Genomic DNA, 23,515 nt, shown 5'->3' with positions numbered 1-23,515 from the left:
TTCCAATAATGCAGTAAATTGCACTCACTTGATGCCCTGATGAGATTAAACTGGATGCTATAAGTTTGAGTTTTTCCCAACTTCAGTGTGATGGAGGAAAAGTTCAGTAATGAAGAGCAAATGGTGTAAAGTGTTAGGAAGCTCTCACATCTTCCATAGTGTAACTTTAATCTCCATGAGCTTACCTACACAAAGATACCCGGTGAAATCTCTTTACTTGATCTCCAGTGTGTCACTCTCTCTCAAGGCGAGGTGCTTATTTCACTGCCTTTAAATAAAAAAAAATCCCTCAATCCGTCCTTTACTCATCATTTCTCAGAATCACTGCCACCACAGTGTCACAGTTGTATATTCATTAGACATATTGCATGTCATACTCGGTTGTTGTGAGGTTCTTCTTTTGTGAACAGACTCGAAGCCATTCCATATTGATCGTTTGTGTGTTAGGAAAACAGTAGTTCAGAGTTACTCTTGCAGACTGTCTCTCAGGAGAGTGTCAAGGAGAACAGTGGCTCAATAACTCATCGCAGACCAGCACTTTCACACACTCACACATAATGCAGTGGGAAAATTGTTCAAACTACCCCCCCCCCCCCTTTCCCCTACAACAGCGAGGCCCTGGGCTTTTAATAGATGCTTCGGTCCACCTTTGATGAGAGCTATCGATTGGCTACACAACCCCAGGAGCTCCAGCCAGCATAGCCCATGTGGAGTTCAAACGTCTCCGAGAAAAGTACTGAATCTAACAAACACCAGGAAATGGCTGACCAAATTATTTTAAGATAGCCAGCACAAAAAATGAGACTCCTGTACCAGAATAAAAAAATAAATTAATAAATAAAAGAGGAAGTATTTATTAGGACAGCAGAGCGGTTTTTACTTTGTTTTTTGTTAGTTTTATTCTTTTTGTTGTCTTTTTTTTTTCCACTTTTCTTTGTTTCAGCGCCGAGGAGGACATGGTCACGCCTCGCACACGCTGCTCAGTGTGTGTGATCTTTGAGAATTTATCTGTTCATCTGTGGATGTTAGGATTTGACTTGGGTTTTATGAGTTGTTTTTTCTCTCTGATGAAGCTTTCAATAAAAAAAATGTGGGAAAAAAAAAAAACGTGTCGAGCATGTGACACGGAAGTATCGTGAGCATTGTCTCTGAGCATTGATTCAGCATGCCAAAAGTCACGTGATAGACCAAACGAGGCCTCGTTACGTCATCAGCGCGTATCGAGCAGCAAGCGGGATCTTTAAAGGGACCGGGCTTGTCAATCTCTCAGATTCCAAACGCTGAGGAGATCGCGGGTTTTTGAGAGGAGATTCTGTAGCGATTGTGCGACATTACATTTTGAAAACAAATTTAAGAAAAGCATCACATCAGCACGAGCTTATATTGAATCACATTTAGCTTTTAGAGATTTGGGGAATCAAACGTCTGCTCAAGACACCGTTGCCAGAGTTAACTGCTGAAGGAGCTCGGAGTATGAGAGAAGGATGGAGCGGGTGGTGCCTTCAACATCACAGGTAAGCTTAATTCCCCTTTCTTTATATAGATGTTTTTTAAATAGCCTTGCAAAGAGCAGACTTTAAAGTTAATCATAAACTTCAACCAGAAGCATCAGAGGAAACGTCTCAGTCTACAGCTGCAGAGGAAAACCACCACCTGCAGGACCTTAGACACCAAGCTGGTTTCTGATCACCATCAGCAGAGAATTTAATGATTTTAAACTTGGTTAATTACAATTTTGTTCTTGTGTTTCTTTCAGGTGCAACCTCTCCAAAGCTGGAGCGGTAGTGTGCCAGAAGAGGAGCAGACTGAAGCCTGACAGAAAATATGTTTTTAAATAAAAATCTATGACACATCACAAAGTTACCAAAGTTTTTTTCTCATAACACATTTCAAGATTCAAAGTGTCTTTGTCATTTGCACAGTAAGGAAACAAGTTTCCCTGAACAATGAAAATCTTACTTTGCCGTCCAACCTGAATGCCATAAAACATTATAAAATAAAAATAAACAATTTGAAAAAAAAAACTAGATAGAAGATAAACAAACAAAAAAAAAAAAACTGAGTAAATAATCTATATAAATGTGCAGTGTGCTATAAACTGTTGTGCCACATTTAACAACGATCAGTTATACAAAAGAAAACTCATGAGGTACGATAACACGCATTTGCAATATCTATTATAAATAATAAGACACATGAAACAGTAAATAATTTTATTACAACTGTATAAAATAACTAACACAGTCACTATACCTGTTACACAAACACTCCTTCCCTCATGCCTTCCCACTGAGTAACTACTATCATTACAGATTGGTTTACTTAAGTTACACCACAATTCTGTTACCTAAACAAATGTTACCTAATACCCCTCCTTGTTATTTATATGAACAACAGAAAATAAGTATTCACTCGGATGGTAGATTACGTATTGTTTATTGAACATGTATTCAAAGTTGAGATAGGAATGACAGATGTGAGGTGTCAGTGCTGTCCTTCTGATACATCAGACTCCCACAGCCAGCAGATGGAGCTCTTTGGTTTGGTCAAATGATTCAGAACACTAAGCCATTTTCAAGCATTTGGGTCAAAGTTGGCTCGATGATTCATGAGGCCTCGGTTTCACCATCCCTACTCCTGTGGTCACAGATTTCTGATGGGTCACAGATTTCGGTGTAACACGGCCACACACCTGGTGTTGGATTTTTTTAAACTTTGCAAATACTGTGCTTTGCTCAATTTTTCCGTGTATTTAACTTTATTTATTGCATTGACAAGTGCTTATTGCCACAGACTGTCGCGATGTTTGTAGCGGAACTATATCATAATGGCAAAAAAAATAAAAACATAAAGCCATTTCCCGCATTGCACGAAGGAGGAAGACAATATGGGGTCCCAAACAACGGAGGAGGAGGAGGAGCAGCGGTGTCTATAATAAAAGTAGCTCCTCATGTAGTATGGAAGTATTTGTGTAGTGATCCGGGAAATGTTTTTGAGATTAGTGAAATACAAACCATTCTCATACAAGTTAAAAGAGGACACTTGAGGACAAAATTATTTGTATGTGTGTGTGTATATATATATATATATATATATAATATATATATATATAATATATTCTTCATCATCATAACAACAAGGGAATAAGTGCATTTTGCTTCTGCTAAAGTATATTAATTTACATGCTTACCGCCTGGGAACATGTACATATCCAGGTGGGCTTGACCATTGCCTTTTCTTTAGAAGGAAAGTATGTCTTCACTTGTTATATGGAGTGAATGAATGCTGCCCGTTTCTTCAAGCCCAGTATAGTCTCTGAATTTTGATGGAAATTATCTTACACACACACACAAACATAAATAAATTAATAAAATAACTACATAAATGAAAAAAATACTTAAGCACAAATAAATAACTACAATAAAGATTCAAAAACATCAACAGTCTCTGCAGCCCTTAGGTTTTCTGGTCGAGGGAAACAAAGCCTTTCTCAGTTCATCTGGATCTGATATATGAGGGATATGGGATACTACATGCATTCAAACTATGCAAAACCATGCAAACTATGCACTATCAGGCTAAAGCACTGTGTTGCTGAAAGCACCTCTGTGAAAGTGCTGGTTCAATCTGAAGGGTGGCTCCTGTAACTTGTCTGTGATTCATGATGCCCTTACTGATCTCTGGGACACTCTGCACAACTGCAACAATGCTAATTTGCCCTCTAAGGAGTGGGATTTCTGGGACTGGCTTACTAGCGGTTCCTGGCTTTTTGTTCTGACCAGAGTTGCTACTCTCCTAGCTATATTTCTCCTTTGTGTTCTGGTTGTTTTTTTGCTGTGTTCTTCCTCTGATCAAATGTATGCTTAACAGAACGTTCAATTTCCATGTTCATTATTATGCTCCAACTGATATCCCTCTATACTATGATGACGGTGATTTGGAGTTCTTTGAGTAAATTTTCCCTTTATGTGTGATTAATATGCTGCATTTTAATCAAAGGGGTGGATTGTAATGGAAAATTTTATACACATGTCTTTGCATTTGCATTGTTACAAAACCTTGTCTTGTGATTTACTAAGGAAGGAGGATGACTTCTACCCGGAATTGAGTGAGCTCCATTTACCTCCCCTTCCAATCTTCTGATAACATTCCTTTGAGACAGAGGACTAATGATTTATCTTGATGTGATCAGCTCATGCTCGTCTATATAAACCAAACCCAAATGCATCTGTTCAGATTCACGCAGCCAAAACTTCTTTGACTGTGGGATTCTCATTGCTGATCAGCTCTTAATAAAAATACTTTGTTTGATTCTCACTTCGTGTGTGACCTTTGATAAATAAAAATTCCACTACACTCCAGAATCATAAAGACAGAAACCTGGAAAGCCCTCTGACATTGAATAGAAACACAGGCCAGATGGCAACTAGTATCCAGTACTGATGGACCATAAACAAGATCAGATTGAATCAACTTTGTTGTATGTCTTATAAGACACTACACTACAGTACACTGCGTGTGTGTGTGTGTGTGTATATATATATATATATATAGCAACATAGGTATGATTTTTTCCAATTCTCCAGCTGTAGAAGTTTTGCTATATTTTTGCTATAAAGTCCAGAAATTGTATACTTCCATTCTTTCATACCTTCGTATACTTCCAAATGTTATTTTCTCTATTGACATATACTGTGCCATATACTTAATCCAAACTCATACAGTAGGCCCCATGTCTTTTTTCCCATTTCAGAGCTATCTGATGCTTTGCCTGTAATATAGCCAAATTAAAATGGGCGCTCTCTCAAATTTAGATCTGATGGATACAAATTTAAGTAATTTTGGGGTCCAAATTCATATTTACAGACAGAATCTTCTGAATTTCATCAATCACCCTTCTCCAGAACTTCTTTATTCTGTCACATTCTCAAATGCAATATATTTATACCTTTTTTCCACAGCATTTAAAATATGTGTCAGACATTTCATTGTTGTATCTATGCAATTTGACAGAGCTTATGTAGGTCCATCTTTGTCTAACGGTACTTTTAAATTGGTGTTGGCTGTTTGAAAGGAAAAAAATAAAAATATGTTATTCATCCCAAAGGGAAATTGCAGTGTTTTATTTATTTTATTAAAAGATGATAATGTCTTGTTCCAGAGGGCGATGATTGCCAGCAGGAATGATCTCCTGTACCTTCTGTCTTAAACTGGACTTAATGAAGCCTCTTACGAAACAAAAGCTTTTTTTTTTTTTTTGTTTTGTTTTATTTTGTTGTTTTTTTTTTTTTTTTTTTTTGTTTGTTTTGTTTTGTTTTGTTTTTTTTGTTTTTTGTGTTTAAAATGTGAAGAATCGTCCATTATTTTCACTTTGTGCAGCATTTTCTGGGCAATCAGCTCTTAGTACAGAACCAGCCTTCTTGATCAGTTTGTTTAGTTTGTCAGTCTCTGGCTTTGATGCTGCTGCCTCAACTGATGGCTGCAAAGCTGATTGCACTTCCACAACAGACTTATAGAAGATATGCAACACTTTGGTGCAGACATTGAATGATCTTAGCTTCCTTAAGAAGTGGAGTCTGCTCTGTCCTTTCATGTTGAAAGGCTCTGTGTTGCATTTCCACTCTAATCTGTTGCTCAGCTATTGTGAAGTTCTGACAGGTCATGAGATGATGCTGTTTTAATGAAGTTAGTTTTTCAGGATCGTGAAGAAGGTTGTGGACAAAAGGAACAATAGCCCTGTATATTGAGATATTGAGATATTGAGATCGGTGAAGCAATGAACGCTTTGGTGAATAAGTTAATTCTGTGTCCTTGCTTATTTAAGTTCCGGTTTGTCAGGTGGTGAGATCTGCTGCTCTGGCATGTTTCCTGTTGACACATACAAATTCATCATGTGATGGCGCTTTGATAGCAATGTGTGGGCAGGCGATAGCTCCGATTACATTAGGAAAACCAGCTGTCGCTGTAAATTGGGCTTTAATGTTGACGTGTTTAGCTGCATTGTATGGGGATTTGATATACCTGCTTGACATTTGTGTAATTCTGTCCCACACAGTTGGCACTGCTCGGCTCAGAGTTGACGGACACAGTCCCGACCGGTCTGCCATTTCCCTCTGGAATGCCCCATTTGCTAGGAACCCCAGTGTGGTCAGCACCTGTACGGGCACCAGCAGCGCATGGCCCCACTGTGATGCGCTCCAAGGCCGGTGGAGACGCAGCTCTGTGCACAGTTCCAGGAAGATTGTCTCTGGGAACCTAAAGTAGCTGATGAGCCAGTAAATCCTCCCTGTCTCTAAACACTCATTGTAATTTCGTTGCACGTTTGTTGCAGTAACAATAAAGTTCTATTCTTTGTATTGTACCATTTACAATGTCTTCTAATACTGCTAAAGCATCCATTGGTTTTAACGGTATTTTTTGCACCACGTTGTGCTTTTATAGCCATGTAATTGCAGACATGTGTGTTAATTGCTCATCAGTATGAATCGTTCATGTGTCTCCCATGTGCACATCACTCAGTCTAAAGACTGTTTGAGCCACTGGTGCTGTTGTTGGTGTTTCAGAAGAAAGATGCTTTCAAACTGGTGACAGATGGTTATTATTTTAAAATAATCTAATTTACAACATGACAGAACAATAGCTGCCCTTCCTGCATCACCTCTCTATACAAAACTACTGCACTTGTTGCCTGCATTCCTCTTCAGAAGTACTTCATTAAAACAGCGTCTTCTCATGATTTGTCTTAATGGCACAATAGCTCGCTGCACAGTCTATACAACATCATCATCTTAGGGTCAAAAGATTGGCATTGGTACATGCTAAAAGGTCATGTTTTCTAAGTGATACTAACTTTTTTTTTTCTCCAAATAAGTAAAACCAGATGAGGGCTTAAAAGTAGATAATGGTCCTTCATTTTTTATTAAGCATTATAAGTGAGGATTTGTATCAAGATAATCAAATAGTCAACAGAATGTGGGTATAAAACCGTCTAATAAAATAAACAAAAAAATAGAGCCATCTGCAACAAGTTCTATTTTGATGTATTTATTGCCAATTCTGATCACTTGTCGCTCTAATTTTTATTGCTAGGCTGAATAAAAGTGAGGACAGGGGTGCAACCTCTGGGGAGCCGTTTGTAATTATAAAAGGTTGGATATGTGTTAACACCTCAGCTTCAAGGCTGTGGTGCAGTTTAGTTCATCTACAGAGAGAGGCTCCAAATCTAAATTGGGTGCTGATATCAGAGATAAGCCAAGATATTAGCCAAAATTTTACTGAAGATTTTTGTGTCGTTATTTATTAATATATTTATTAAGCTTATTTTTCCTGGGGCAGACTGACAGAAACGTGGCTGCCAATCTGCGCCCACGGCCTCTCCGACCATCACCAAACATTCATCCACATTCATTCACGAGCGATGCACTGGAGGCAAGGATGGGTGAAGTGCCTTGCCCAAAGACACAATGACAGATGACTGGGGGAGTGGGAGTCGAATCACCCACCTTCGGGTCATTGGATGACCTGGTCTACCGCCTGAGCCACTGCCGTCCTCATATGCCATCAGTCAACTGCTCTCCTCTGGCAGAGGAGTGAAAACTATAAGATGAAACTGACTATAAAACTGACCAGTGATGAGTGGTTAAATATCTGCAAAACAGTCTATAACTAATAGTTTGGATCTTTGGAGGTTGTTTACCTGGAAAAAGATTATAGAGTTTTTCATAACATCACAGATTTAGATTTGTGTGTTAATCAGCAAATAAAACAGCATAATAAAAAAAAAGTTTAATTTAACACAGAACAAAGCCAACATACACGTAGCGAAACAAGCTAACATTATCAAAAATTCAAGTTTTACATTTACAATCCAGCAAAACTAAAAACTTTTATACTACATTTTGATACAGTCATTTGTTGCCTGTTGTAAACTTTACAAACACTTCTGACTCAACAGATGCAGGTCCTGCCACATACTGGCACAGAATAAGGTATAATACTATAATACAGATAGCACATAATAAGACATTATTCAAGTAATTCAAAGGATTTACAATTATGTAAACTGAGTAAAAGTGGATGTACCTTTAAAAAAACAAAATCAACATTTGACAAGGGAGCGAGCTGTGAGACAGTTTTACACTTGAGGTTTGAATTTTAAGCATTAAGATTTCTCACTTCATTGGTGGTGTGTAGTTTAACTGGCTAAGCAGCTACAGCTCCTTGGTGCAGCCGGCACAGGCTCAAGTCCCAGCCTGAGGCCCGTTGCTGCAAGTAACCCCCCCCAAAAAAAGAAAGATAAATAAAAAAGATTTCTCACTCCTGCTCAAATTTTATGACAGCTGGAGTAATTGTGAAGCACTTTGGTTAAGAGCTGTTATTTTTAAATATGCTATATAAATAAATTTCACACTGACATTTAAAAGTGATATTCATGCACATCTGTCAAAAAACTCAATTAAAATATCAATATCAAATTTGGGAAATGTCAGTTAATTTCACTAAAACAGTTGTGTTAGCTTATTAATTTTATTGGCAGGTTGAGTAACCCTTAAGATGAATCCATGTATAGACTTACTGTCTGTCTAGTAGTTTAACTCAACATATTTGGAAAACAAGCAAAACTACATTTCTTTCCTTTTTAAAACAGTCCTTTAAGTAAAAAAACAAAGACACAAAAACTTTCTGTTATAAAACATACATCTCTCACTTAAACCATCTGAGCATCAGTATTTCCATTAACACAATAAACACACCAACAAAAACAAACTGACAATCAGTGGTTACTTTGTGATCGGCTTGCCCAGTAGTGGCAGTACTTTTGCTCCTGCTGCGTTTCCAAGCTCTCCCATGGTGGAGAAATTCCAGTTGCTAAATAATGTCCATGTGATTGCTGTGAATACATCTGTTTCACTGTGTAATTGGCAGTTTGGTATGTGCCATATCCTCCAGGAGCAGGGTTAACTGAAGAGAAGTCAGAGGCTGATTGAAAGCTGGGCTCAGTCTTAACCTGTACTGGGCTGGATATATATTTAGCTGGCAAACGATCCTCTGATGTATCAGCTGGCCTTTTCCTGCTTAGAGGACATTCATTTCTGGGCGCCGCCTCTGGGTTTCGACTGATTGTAGAACTAATGGTGGCAAGAGATGCTGATTCAAAGGCTACTTCTTTTTTTACGTGCACCAGAGGATCAGATTTTGTGAGCTGAGAGACAGCTGGTTTGAGTTCTGGCTGCAGAGAAAGACCACTGCAGGTGTCCTGAGGAGTGAAACATGTGCCAACAATGGGGACTGGAGAGACAGACTCGGCCTTTACAGGTGAATAGCTCCTATCCAGATGACTCGAGGCTCCTTTGACTTCCAAACCTGCAACTGTGTACATCCTATCTCTTCTCTGTCCAGCTACTAAGAGAGAAGCAAAAAAAAAGATAACTGTAATGAGAATGTGTAATTTTCTCTGTGCTTGTCCTTGGGTGAGTACACGGTTGAAAACGGGTATCTTCCAAATACCAACATCTATACACTTACATAAGAAAAAATTATAGGAAATAGGGGAGGGAGCATATAACTTACTCTAAAATCTCAATGAACATTTTTGCATTTATGCTACCAAAAATCTAAATTATCCCCCAAGAGCAGTGATACAACCCTCGTACAACCTTGTACTTTTTTGGATGTACATTGGCTCTGTTGAATTATCACAATCCAGTATGGTATTGGACAGTGAGACATTCAGACCTCAAGCGTGCTAGCAGACTGAATGAACTGAAAAATGAGGAGAGGGATCATGTGTCTGGCTTTAAACAGCAACAGTCCAAGTGTCTTACTCAACAGTCGCTTTGACATCCTTAGATGCTACCATTCACACTGCGCCATTGTTTTGGGACTTGGACTTACACTGAGATCATTCAAAGTCCCTTCGGTCAGGCTGACCTGGCTTTGCAAGGGAGGGAGAGCAGATTTCCTGTTAAATCATTATTCTCCCGTTTCCCAGAACCATTTTCCATTGGGACGTCCCTTTACGCTTTAGTTGTTCCCAAAGAGAACATAAACCAAATGCCCAAGAGACCAAGTCAGTCTACCTGGGCCAACTTATGGCATGTGCCATCTTCTGCATTGTACTTTGGATTAATAAATATATAATGCTTCCACCTTGTTTTTCTCAGGACTATTTTTTTTTTTACACTTGCAGCTCTTTTGCCACAACAGTTCTGTATGTAACCGATCACCTTCAGGAGTTGTTTGATTAATCTTACCACTGTTTCTTCTCTGGTTTGTCTTATGTGCTTGTGCTGACAACCTCTCTATGGGAAGAGATCTGTCATCTCTCTGCTGGTCTTCATGGTGCCGGCCTGTGCAATGGAAGGCATAATTCATAGTTCATAGGGGTGTAAAAGTTTTTGCCCTGTACAGTCAATGCATTTGATCAGTTCGGTGTGCACAGTTGTATAAAGAATATTTGGTAAGAAAAAGTGCAGTTTGTAAAGTCAAATCAGATTAAAGCACCTGTTCAATTAGTAAGAGAAATGGCAAAGAATTAATGCAACAAGACATGAAGACATGGTCACAACTACTTGTTCAAACTTGTTTTAAACCTAGAATGGGAGGACTTGTTAGACAGAAAGGCAACAGTAACTCAAATAAACACACGTCACAACCAAGGTATGCTAAATACCAGCTCTGAACACACAATGAGTCAGTCCTTGAAGCAGATGGGCTACAGCAGCAGAAGACAACACCGAGTGCCACGCCTGTCATCTAAGAACAGGAAATTGAAGCTACAATTCCCAGAGACTCACCAAAATTAGAAAAACATTGTCTAGTCTGATTAGTCTCTAGATATGATAGTGTCAGAATACAGATGCTCTCATTTGTAAACAAAATAAAAGCATGGATTCATCCTGCCTTTAATCAATGGTTTAGGTTGGTAGTGATGTAATGGTGTAGGGGACATTTTCTTGGCATTTTCTTGGTCCTAAACAGTACTAACAAGTTGTATCTAATAAAGTGGTTGATGAGTGTATCTAAATTAAACCTGGCAATGTCCTGTACTTCCATTATACCATTTAGATGTGCTTAAGAGTCACTCAGAGCTGGGGTCCTAAGTCTAACAGATTACAGATGCTCTGAAGCAAGATAAAGATTTATTCCTCTGATTTAATGCTTTGTTCTGTTACAGCTATTACCTGACCTAGCATTTTCCTTTTCTCCTGCTCTCATGAACCATGCTTTTGCACATGTGTACTCAACAGCAAACTAAAAATTGGATTATTCTTTATTAACTGTTTCACATAGTTGTGTAAGAATGAAAAGATGTGAGACTTTAAATGTGCTGCTGAAACTCACTCTTCTGTTCAGTCGCAATAAGGGGTCTATGGAAGAAACTTGGTTTCTCTTCATTTCTGATGCTTTGCACAATTTGTAAAGCTGCAAAGAGAAAAAAGAATTTATACAAATTAGTGTGTATTTTTTAATCATTGCAATGAACATTCATAAATTAAGTTGACTTTTACCTTTGCTGATGGGAACTGTACGAACAACTTCATGCCACTCTGATTCAAGCAGAATACACTTAGGAGAAAAAAAAAAAAACTTTTTTCAGGAGGGGGATTAAGTTGTGAGATATACAGAGAAGCATATCAAGATAAAATGATTATTTCTGGACCTAATAAGTTACCTGTGCGTCAACCTTGAAGAAATGCTCCCGCTTTGACAGCTCATGCACAACGATCTTCAAAAAAATTTCCATTTTCATAAAATGGGGGACATCTTCCTCAAACCAGAACTTTTGCAGTAGGTCAGGGTGTTCTTTCCTCTAAAAAACATTCAACATCATACACAATAAATACAAGCATGCAATCAACACATGCGTTAATCAGGTTAGCAGGGGATCATTAAAAACAATACATACCACATATCTGAACTGGTGATCAAAGCTGACCATGTGTTGACAAATGTCACACCTGGAGAGGATCTCCTCACAGCATTCACATAGGTAGAAAGTTTTCAGAGAGTTCCCCCGACACTCCCACACAGAGCCCATACCTGATGAGGACACAGCATCTTTAAAGACACACTACGTAAAACTCTGCGTTCCAAACTCATTTCATACCACAGTAACATTTATTATGCACATTTCGTTTGCCTCTGGGACGCCGCATGATGTTGCAGCTGTGCTTTACGGACCATGTTGCACGCTAGCAAGCAGATATCAACAACACCGGTTGTTTTCAATGTGCACAATGGATGATTGAGGAAAAGGATATTAGTGGAGAAAAAGAGGAAAAGAAAGACAGAAAGAGAGAGCAAGAGTTAAGACACGAGTAAACATAGGACTGGTTTTTAGGGTCTGGAGAGACCTCCAGGATGCAAGGAAAGGGTACAAGATGGATGCCAAATTAGCCGTCGACAGGCGACACGTTACTGAGAAAATCTGCTAAAGGTCCTTAGTGGTTCTTTAACATGTTACAGGTTTCTGTAAAGTAGCAGCTGTGTGGGATGGACAAACTCACCAATGACTGCTTTATTATCCTGTTGACTTGCTTTCAGGTAAAAGGACAAATTACTGCAGCCCTTAGCTTTTTTCCCTGTAACAGCCATATATCACGACAAATTAGTTCATTAAATGACAAAATGAAATGAAACTTCAATGCTCAACACTAACCAACTGAAGTTCCTGTGAGAGCCTGCGATGCACTGAGGTTTCCAGGGCTTAAAGAGTGTTTTGGGGCCTGCAGATTTCTGCTGCTGGTTTGACCAGGGGATGATTTCTCTTCACTTTCTAGATACTTCTGTGGCCGTTGAGAAGTTGGACCACTCTTCTCCACTGTGACTCCTGTAAAAATACAATGAGACTGGTATAAATGTGTGATACTGAATGCAGTGTACAAAGAGATCAAGATTTAAAATCTAATAAGGATTAACATACAAAAACTTCAGCACAATCACTCTGATGCTTCAAATCATTTTACTTTTAAATTAATCCTCAGGTACTTATAACTTAGTATTTCCTTGTAATATTTGCTTAAACACATTTTCAGTTGGTTAACTTAGTAATGCAAAGACCATGTGAGTGTGTCTGTTTCTTTAATGATTATATTTTTAAATAGTTTCTTAAATATTTATAAAGTCAGATTTGTAATCATCATATCTTGTTCACATGGCTTGGGTACTTTGAGGTTGAAAGCAATTATGACTGAATTAGTAATTTTCCAAAAACATACAGGCTTGATATGCCTTTGATATGAGATATATGATATATGAGGTATACAATGTAAGATATGATATATATGAGATGGGATTATATATGACATGATAACAAAAAATTAGAAAAGCAGGAAAAAAAACAAACAAAAAAAAAAAAGAAAAAAAAAAACAAGGGAATACTTACCATGACTCTTGGTTGCATGCGTGACATTAACCTGAGGTTGAATCTCTGCATAAGACTGAATCTGCTGGATAGTATCTACATTGAGTAGAGGTAAAACATTAGCTCAGCAGGAAATTTTTACCCAATTATTAATTTTATAATGGAGGGAGAATCATACCTGTTATGGTTTTTACTTGAATGTCAGGAGATGGGGTGGAGTCTGGAGTTACTTGACTGAAGCTGGTACATGACTGAAACGGACTCTGAATCAGATCACTGGCAGGCGGGTCTTCGATCAACTGATCTGCAGTCAGATTTTCTTTCTCTTTTGAGCTGGACTCGACATCTGAGTTAAAGCCGTAAAATACACGAGTAAATGGTATCACTTCATATTTTGTGTGCATAAAATAACTTACATTCTTTACAGTTCTCACCTGCAATTTGAGTCAGAGGAGTCCGATGCTGATTTTTATCCTCCTGCTCTGATTGGTTATCAGTAGGTAATCCTGTCTCACTTTGCACTATTCCTATGAGACAAACATTGTAGTAACTAGTACAGTGATTGTAATTCATGCCTTTTTATGTCTAAAAAATAAATAAAAGTTTCAGAAACAAGATTTCACTCATAGCTGATGCTTTGATTTGGTTATACCATCATCTGAGCTTGAAACTTCACATGGGCTGCTGACTTCCAGTCTCAAAGAAGCCTCTGCATTGTCATTCACAGCGGATGATGAGATTCTCCTTTTCATCATTTTTTTCACGAATTCCACAGCTGAGAATCAGAAGAAAGAAAAGGAAAATTACGATCTCAATAATAGCTGGATGTGTAAGGACTCATACACCAAATAATATCAGTGGCTGGTCACTTTATATTTCCCTTAATTTCCAAGCATCTTAAAAGAAAAAAAACTACATTTGAGCACACTTAAATGGGCATCTTTTATGTCACAGTGCAGAAGGGAGCAGGAATTTATGAACTGCTCACTAAGGCAAGGCAAGGCAGTTTATTTGTATAGCACATTTCATGTACAGGACAATTCAAAGTGCTTTACATAAAACAAAGACATTACAGATATTTAGAATAGTAAAAGGCATCAACACATAATCACAATAAAATAATAAATTACATTAAAATTATTAAAAGCAAGATAAGTTTAAAAAGTTACCGTGCAGATTTCATGCATAGGCGCATGAGAAAAGAAATGTTTTTAACCTGGATTTAAAAGTGTCTACATTTGGTGAAAGTTTAATCTCCACTGGCAGTTTGTTCCACTTGTTTGCAGCATAACAGCTAAATGCTGCTTCTCCATGTTTAGTCTGGACTCTGGTCTGGACTAGTTGACCAGAGTCTTTGGATCTAAGAGCTCTGCTAGGTTTATATTCTCTGAACATATCACAGATGTATTCTGGGCCTAAACCATTCTGGGATTTGTAAACAATCAGAATGGTTTTAAAATCTATTCTGTGACTGACTGGAAGCCAGTGTAAAGATTTCAAAACTGGTGTGATGTGTTCAGATCTCTTAGTCCTGGTTAAAACTCTAACCAGGACTAAGAGATCAAATGTAAACAAAACAATTTGTAAAGTCAGCTTTACACCAGTTCAGTTTTTTATTATAATAACATAATTCTACCTTTATTAGGTGCTTATTATCATTATTACACTAAAACACAATATGCATTTTTTTGGACATGTGTGTTAAGCGTTTACCTCTTCTAAATAAGAGCACCCTGTACAGAGTGCAGCATGAGATGTGTGTAGCTTTCAGCACAGGCTGACCAGAAATATGGCAGCTCTTGTCCTATAAGGTTTAATAGCTTAAGTGAATTTACTTTTTATTGTGTATTTTTATTCTGTGTATTTTATATTCAGTGTCTTTATTTTTGTGAATGCACTGTTTATTGCATATATACATCACTCTGGGTAGCGGTGGCTGTTTTAAATGTGCTTTATATATAAAACTGACATTGGCAACAGTACAAAAAAAATCTTTGACTTTGTAGTTATAAAGATATCCTTGATTTATTTGGGATATGCCGTTTCAGACAGGAAGTAAATAAAGGCCTGATGAAGAGGTTAAGCTTCATGCACACACACAAAAAAAGGCCCCTTAAACACACATTTCCATGAAGATTAAAAAAAAAAAAAGTTGCCATAGCATACCTTTTACATGAGGTATGCTATGGCAACTTTTATTTTGTTTTTGTTGTTTCTGGGACAAGGAAAATATTTACCTTCAACTTCTGGAAGACCACCCAGTTTTTGGTAAATGTTCATCTCTACTTCTTTTTTCTAGTAGAGGAAAAAAATAACAAAAAGAACATATATACAAAGGACGTTTAAAATGGCACAAAAATGCATCCTAGTACATAACTGTGTACATAATATATACCCTTTTAATTAGATTAAAACTAATAAATATTTATTTGTAAATTTAAAGCTCATACTACTGAGTTGTTTTTCTTCTGTATCTCAATTTCTAACATTCAAATGTTATATATGTAAACTTATATAAACAAAACCCCACACACAGAAACTTTACAATTAAAAATGAACCATAAGGAGGTGTTTACAGGTTACCTGGATGGTCCGTGAGTTTGGCATGTTTTTCTCAATCGCAGCCAGGAGAGCCACAGTCTGTTGTAATTTGCTCTCCAATTCTAATGGCTTTGCACTCCACTCAGGATACCTCCTTTTCTAGTAAGAAAACACATCGAGAAACGTCTGAATCAATATCCTGTGTCATATGTTTCAGCTGTATTCAGCTTAAAAAGACTTTACAGTTACATACCACATAGTTATACCGGTGCCTGAGGCTCATCAGGTGATGGTGACTGGATGAATTTAATCTGACCAAACAGAGAAGACAGTAGACTTGTTGCTTTTGTTTCCACAACACAACTATGAGGTAACTTAATCCTAGAGATAAGTAAAAAAGAAAAAGAAAAAAAGAAACAGGCGTTTGATTAGACTCAAAGACAGAGTTTTAATACAGTGTTTTGATATAATAAAAATAATACTTGCCAACTTTAAAGCACTCTGCATTTGTTGTTGCCTTACTTGTAGAGACATTGGAAGTCTCTTGATTAGGCTTTATGTGTTCAGACCTTTCAGATTTTAGGTGGGGAGCAGCAGGTGGATTTCTCTCTTGAACATTAGCCTCCACTGAATTCTTTTCATTTAGAGTCTTTGGAGGATCATTATTGGCAGGTTTAGCAGATACTTGAGGGATTTTTATTGCAGCCACAGAAGTTATCTCGGTTTGAGGTGTTACTAAGTCTTTTGATGCAGTTTCAGCACATCTGAGGGCATTATTTTTAGAAGGCGGTGTTGTTCTGTAGGTGGCTTCTTGTATCACTGTGGGCTTTGTTTGAGGGGCGGGTGAACCATTACGTGATACTTGTTTTCCTTGTGATGAGGTTCCACTTCTTCTTTCCTGTGGTCTGGCCATGGTTGCAGATTTTGCACCTGAGGTGAGATTTGAGACAGCTGCACAGGAAGCAGAAGTACTTTCTGCTAATTTGGATGATGTTGTTGTGCATTTAGATGTGGTTGCTGGGCGGATGGAGGCTGCCACTTCCTTTCTTTTAGAAGTTTCCATCTTAAACGATTCCGTAGTTGCACATTTTGAAACACTAGCATCACATCCATTATTTATGCAATCAGGAAGCAAATCGGCTTTGTTTGTCCTACTTTTGGACACACTTATGCTTGATGCATCTTCACTTCTGGGACCAACTGAACAAGTGGGAGAGTTGTCAGCAGACTTGGAGACTTTGCTTGTTTTGGTGGTGGGTTTTGTGATTGCAGAGGTCTCTGCAGTTGCAGCAGCACAGTTTTCTGAATTGTCAGACTTCATATCCGCCACCTTCAAAATGGAAGAAGTATAATTAGTAGACTGCTGATTTTCACCAGTAAGTCATAAACAAGTCAATCCCTGCACATCAAACATTAGCCTACAGGTATATTTACTAATTTGAAACTTAAAGGTATTATTAGATTTAGATGGGTTTTCTGTCTTTAAAGCCAATACACAGAGAAATCAGATGCTGATTTAATGCTGCAAAGACGACTCTCTGGGGCTGAGTATCACCACTAATTTCCTGAATGATTTGATATTATTCATTATCAGATGTTTATGCAACACCAATTTTTCTTGAATATTAAAGACGTTCTTAACTTTTCTTATAAAACACTGATTCTGTTTACATGACCAACAAAATCCGATTTCTGGAAGTAATCAGATAATTGTAATAATCTGATTTGATGCATCTACGTGCATGCCTGAAATACGATATTTGAAAGATCATTGTTTATATTTATCAGTCCATAATCAGATGTATTTTGAAGTACGTACATGTGTGGTAATCACTTCCTGTTATTTCCACGTCTTTGCTTTAGCTGCTGATGTGGGAGGTAATAAGCTGCTAAATAGTTTATAGGTGAATTTAATCCAATGGTGAATGAAAAAAATCTGTATTAGGCATTATCTTAGTGAGTGAAGCTGATTTTGGACATACAGGTGCCTTGTCATAGCTGTAAACATTATCTACAAAAACCCATTTATTATCTCATTCATGAAGTTTGATAGTTTTCCAGTCTTAAATTTGGAATTTATTTCAACAGGTGTCCAGAAACGTTATTACAAGTGCTATTTTAAAAATGTTAGTAAAAACACTTGATGCTTTACTATTCTTACTTATTCCTTGTTGAGTGAGTCAAGATTAAACCCACAGAAGGTGCCTCAAGTTATATGACTTGCAGATGTTGAATGCAAACATGTATTTAGTCCCATTTTGCTCCCCCTAGAATAAAAAAAGTCTGGGTTCTTTGTTTGGGGTCTGATACATTTTATAGCATGTGAAGATTAACAGAGCCTTCAGCTGAAGAATGAAATTTTAAAAAAGTCCATTTTGTGTCTCCTGTACTTGACATCACCTCATCTGAAGAATAATCTGCAGAAATTTAACCTTAATAACAGGTCTGTAGAAATTTTTTTTGGCTAAAGTAAGCAGACAAACTGTGCTGCAGACTGGATGAAAGTGATGTTTGTCTGAAGGATGCCTAAATTTCTGATCATTTCTAAAGCCTAAATATACCAAAATTCACTGACCTTGACACTGTCATCAAGTGCAGCTGAGCCGTTTACAGGTTTAACACAGGAGGGAGATGAGGTTGAAGAGAGCTCACACACTCCGACTGGCCAGAGATTATGGTCCTTCAGTGTGTGAACGGCTGGAGAGATGAATACAGATAAATTGCTGCACAGTAAAAGTTCAGAGGCTGAGAAACTGCATTACACAACTTTTTCATCTGGGGCGCCATATTGACATTGCAGTAGAGTTTTGCTTTCCGTCACACCTTAGCAAACGGATATAAAAACAGTAGCCGTTTTGAACGTGCACAGTGGCTGATTCAGCAAAGAAACCCGAGAAGACATTGTCGGAGGAACAGAGGTCAAGATAAGACCGTCTTTTACTGGCTGGAGAGAGCTAACATTACAAGATGGATACATTATTAACTGTCCATAGGGGGCGCATGACTGAGAAAATTGCAAAAGTTCTGTAGTGCGTCTTTAAGTTGTGCTTATAATTTTTTTTTACCAAAATCCTCTGTCAGACTGCAAACTTGTTCGTATCTTTCCTCTCAGACGAATAGCAACCTCTTGTAAGTTGATATGAGTGGGAAGTGGGGGTTACTCCGTAGGATAAATTTTCATTATATAGCCTAACCTTATAGCCTAACAAGGGCATAACCTTGATTTCCTTATAAAACTAATCATTACAATAAAAAGATACAATTGTAGAAAATTTAATTATTAAAGACCACATTCTGCAGGTGGATATGAGAATCACTGGTGACTTGGGACAGTTTATATTTTTACGGTTGATGATCGCATTTGCAGTCTATTGCATTAATGGTGTTAGGAAGACTAGCAATAGAATTAAATCAAAATCCCGATGACTACTTGTTCTTGAATGAATGTCTAAAACATACTGTATTTCTCCCTTAAGAAAAAAATAATAATGTTGAGACACAATCTGTAATATTTCACTTTTTCTTCTAAAATAACAAAATGGCCTACAAAGTTATTTTAAAAATATGACCAAAATAATTAGTTCATACTTAGTTAATCATTTTATTTAATTAACAGAACAGCAGAAAACAACAAAAACGCTGACTTTGTTTAAACATGTCTGCACCCAAATGTAAGAGAGCACCTGAGTGTTTGTAGGAATTGTTCTTAGCTAGCAGCAAATTCAAGATAGGAAGACTTTCATGAATACCACAATCTTTGTAAAAAGTTCGTAAAATGAACTGTTGGTATGAACGGCTGGTGAATGAGGCACAATGTTTTCTATCACCTAGCCACAGATCATCAAAACTTGGGAAACTTAACCACTGCAAACATTCTGAAAAAAAAGAAAGAAATGAATCATTACAAACCTTTCACCACGACCTCGTCACAACTGGTTTCCCATTCTGCAGTCATCTCCTCTATCGCTCCGCTTTTCGGTATTTCTGTGGACTCTTCAGAAGACGTGTCATCTTTTGAACACAGCCGCCGTCTTTTAAGGCTACTCCCCACATGCTCATCTGGACACGTGTCCTCTTGTGATCCTTCAGTCAAGCTTCTTGGCCTTTTTTTGTCGCCTTGTTTGGGAATGTTACTTAACGGTGTTGGGATATGTTTGATACTTGAGTGTCCTTCTGTTCTACTTGTTGCTCCATTATTTTCCTCTGTGTTCTGGCAGGTTTTCTTAACTTCTTCGCTTGGTTTTTCAGTTTTGGGCTTCTCTGCCTTCCCATTTATTTCCTGACTCGCCTCATCTGCAGTCTTTATCTCTTTTTGACAGGTTGTTGGAGAAGCTTCCTTTTGTGTTTTCAGTTGTTTTTCTTTCGGTGTTGGTGTCTTTCTGCCATCACTTGTTTCCTCTTTCTTCTCTCTTTCTTGCCTCTCTGCGTTACTGCTGTTATTCTCACCATCTTTCTTGAGGTTTTGATCCATCTTTCCCATTCCACTTTTTTTCCTGGGAACTGAAAGATATGGAATATCACAAAGTGCACTCAATAATGATTACCTGTGATTTAATGTCATACATCCATTTTGTAATAATACTGAACTACAACAAATCAGCTGTCAAAAATCATGTTTGAAAGTATATTAATTTGACAGTGCAGACCAGAGCCTCTCCCAGCAGGACCAAGAAAGACAGCGTAGGCTCGAAGTCACAGATTTTTATGCCATCTCTTAGATAGTATTACAAATGGTCATTTGTTAAAGTGCCGTGCTACGAACAGCAAAACTATATATAGACATCTTTGTGCCACTCAGACCCTCTTTTCTCTCCCTCGAGTCATTATTTTCTGGCATTTAAATCATTTTTAGCTTGGCCTGCTGGTTATCCAAACTGCTATTATCATATATACATAAACAGCAGATACACACTAATGACTCTTCCACTGGTGTCAGCATGTCTACGGGCATGTTGACCTCAAATTATCCACGTGTGTTTTCCATTATTGGCTGTTTCTGGTTTTAACCTAGTTTGATACAAACTTAATGATTCACCTGGTTCTGTCTCACCATCAATTTACCCAATCTACCCAAAACAAAAGTTACATCAAGGAGGATTACAACAGGCCTTTTACTAGGGGAAAGTGTTTACTGTTGTTTTCAAATATTTTTGGAACTGTACACTAAAGGAAACCATTCTTAAAAAAACTATTTCTGCTGTGACAGCAATTATCTTTAAATTATTATCCATGTTTACTACACAGAGAAGACTTCAAGAGAATAAATATGGTAAATTTATCACAAGGTAGAAACAATCCATAATCCTCACGAACAGAAAAATCACTTTATACTCATACATTATAAGGCAGAGCTGAAATTAAACATATTAGAGACTAGTGTAAGATTATGGAAGATTACATGTATATCCATATGTTAAAGCATTTTAATATGAATAAACTTTGTGTATAAGTCTATTTAATTATTAGGATGTTTTGCATCTCATCTGCATCCTGGGAAAGAACTTCTGTTTCTGTCTGTTTGCATTTAATAGTTGCCCAAAGAAACAGCGACCTGTAACAAGAAACAGCTGCTGGAATAGAAACTCACACAAAGAAGAAACTGGTTCTGTAGGAAAGTTTTGTGTTCTGTCGTTAGAAAAACTATATTTTGAGGCAGGATGTTTCTTTAAAAACATTGGACTCTTCAAGATCTATGATGAGTATCCATGACAACGTAAACATTTTTTACCAGTGGAGTAAACTGATCAAACTCTCCAAAAATTGATCTAGTGAGCGAAATAACACCAAATCCTACACATGATGAAGAGGATGCAGGGCAGGAGCAAGGCAAAGAGAAAAGTGAAGGAAATTCAAACCATTTCTACACAAAAGAAATACAGAGGATGCAATATTATGTGTTTCACCAAGACACGACTGCAGTAACATATCCTAGACTGTCATTTGTTCGGCTCGGCTTACCCAGCTTCTTCATTGGTGTTATTGGTGGTTTAAGGTTCCCTTTTCTCTCTCTCTTCTTTTCATAAGCCAAACTATTCATTGCTGTGATAAAACAATACATAAATAGTAAATAAAGCAATAAATTTACAGATTCCAAAGAGGATCATTCATTACAATCAACAAACACACCTTTGTGGTAGCTGTCTGTCTCCCATATGGGCTTTTTCGGCTTCACCTTCTTAGAAAGCAGAAAACATTGACATAAAGCATGTGTATGTGTCTGTGTGTATGTGTGTGTGCAAGGCTAGAAAACACACTACTATGATACATAAATTTCTAGTAAAGAATACCTGCACGTTTGAGGGAGCGTGAATACACGCCGCCTGTTTTGCCAAGTCCATTAAGGTCTCTGCATCGACAGTGATGGAATCCAGTGACCCTGGGTGGAAAAGGTCCTGCACAGAAACACACACACACATTATTAACATGTACTGACTACAATATTTATTGCCACTAGCATACACAAAAATAAAGTCTTTGTTGTATCAAACAAATAAGTATGTTCACTCAGAGGTGCCTTCAGTTCAACAACGGTACAGGTCATACCTATCCATAGCAACCATTTTACCCAATGTTGTTTATGACAACTATTATTTGTAGAATTACTTGCACTGCAATTTGAGAGATTATATCTCTAGACTGGCTTGTAAATACCTCTGTCACTCAGAAAGAGGTGGAGGAGGTTGCTGGGTAAAGGGAGGTCTGGGGATCTATGCTTTAACTGTTTCCCCTGCAACTCAGCCTCACGTAAGCAGTAGAAAAATGGACAGATTGATAGTTAAATACAGCATCACTCAATGTAATCTTGGCTCTCACTGCTCCACAGGCATTTGCCACAACTATATCAAACTGTTAAGATTCAAAACCTAATAGCTCTTAAAAAATAGAAACGTATTATGAGCATTGTTGTCTTTACAGTAATTAGATCTAGAAGCAGAGCCATTTTACTTGCTTTTTTCCCCAACAAGGTTGTTGCTAGTTTTCTAATGAACAGAGTAACAGGGACAGATGGCTATGACAACCCAAGAATAGTGATAGTGACCGACTCATTTCCAAAATTGCTGAATTTTTGAGGAGTGTAATATGGCACGGATGGAAATATCAGAGGAATTCACAACTAGTGCAGATACCTGAAGTGAATCCCACTCTTAAACCGATATGTGATAGTATGTTTTCGTATTTCATACAATTCTCTGATTATGTCCTTGCTGAGTGATGCTGAGTAAACAGAAGGTACTCAAGTTACATATGACTTCCAGATGTTGAAAGCAAAGCTGTGCTGTCATCTATTTCCTAGTATATAACACTAGGATTTCCAGGATTTTCAGCCTCTCCTGAAGTTCTCCCTCCCTCTGCCACATTTACTAATTCAATAACCTCACTAAATAACCTATTTTTTTCTCAAATCACCAAGGCTTTTGACAGCACCTCATGGAAACGGTCACTTTTGACTTTACCTGCAGTGCAAATCTGTAGTGATGAATATGTTTGTGCTAAATCTTTATTTTCTGTACATTAGATGCATTTAACACCAGAAGAGCCAAGAGGACTGTTTTAAACTTTGCATATTCAATAACTGCTGCTCCCTGACTTTTTCCAAGAACTATATGA

At 37.6% G+C, this 23,515-nt stretch overlaps 1 protein-coding gene across 4 annotated transcripts in view; it reads right to left on the bottom strand.

Annotated features, from left to right (window-relative positions):
* Positions 1–7,770: 7,770 nt before the first annotated feature.
* LOC121628194 overlaps positions 7,771–23,515 on the bottom strand; it is a 40,986-nt gene continuing 25,241 nt past the window's right edge. The window contains exons 26-47 of one of the 4 annotated variants that reach the window (XM_041967152.1): positions 22,195–22,299; positions 22,034–22,082; positions 21,866–21,946; positions 19,817–20,407; positions 18,483–18,604; positions 16,572–17,237; positions 16,394–16,538; positions 16,161–16,288; positions 15,950–16,066; positions 15,604–15,661; positions 14,019–14,141; positions 13,801–13,893; positions 13,545–13,712; positions 13,388–13,462; positions 12,662–12,832; positions 12,510–12,584; positions 11,909–12,042; positions 11,675–11,812; positions 11,511–11,568; positions 11,344–11,424; positions 10,254–10,349; positions 7,771–9,402 (exon numbers count right to left, since the gene is read on the bottom strand). In XM_041967152.1, the coding sequence (XP_041823086.1) occupies positions 8,774–9,402; positions 10,254–10,349; positions 11,344–11,424; positions 11,511–11,568; positions 11,675–11,812; positions 11,909–12,042; positions 12,510–12,584; positions 12,662–12,832; positions 13,388–13,462; positions 13,545–13,712; positions 13,801–13,893; positions 14,019–14,141; positions 15,604–15,661; positions 15,950–16,066; positions 16,161–16,288; positions 16,394–16,538; positions 16,572–17,237; positions 18,483–18,604; positions 19,817–20,407; positions 21,866–21,946; positions 22,034–22,082; positions 22,195–22,299 (3,903 nt within the window). In that variant the 3' untranslated portion in view covers positions 7,771–8,773. Of the gene's footprint in view, positions 9,403–10,253; positions 10,350–11,343; positions 11,425–11,510; positions 11,569–11,674; positions 11,813–11,908; positions 12,043–12,509; positions 12,585–12,661; positions 12,833–13,387; positions 13,463–13,544; positions 13,713–13,800; positions 13,894–14,018; positions 14,142–15,603; positions 15,662–15,949; positions 16,067–16,160; positions 16,289–16,393; positions 17,238–18,482; positions 18,605–19,816; positions 20,408–21,865; positions 21,947–22,033; positions 22,083–22,194; positions 22,300–23,515 lie in introns of all 4 variants that reach the window. The other 3 variants (XM_041967149.1, XM_041967151.1, XM_041967150.1) reach the window with 3 other exon arrangements.

The sequence above is a fragment of the Melanotaenia boesemani genome, chromosome 17 (genome assembly GCF_017639745.1).
Source record: "Melanotaenia boesemani isolate fMelBoe1 chromosome 17, fMelBoe1.pri, whole genome shotgun sequence".
Taxonomy (NCBI): domain Eukaryota; kingdom Metazoa; phylum Chordata; class Actinopteri; order Atheriniformes; family Melanotaeniidae; genus Melanotaenia; species Melanotaenia boesemani.
The sequence above is the reverse complement of the archived record's forward strand: the minus strand, read 5'-3'. Positions and strand labels throughout refer to the sequence as shown.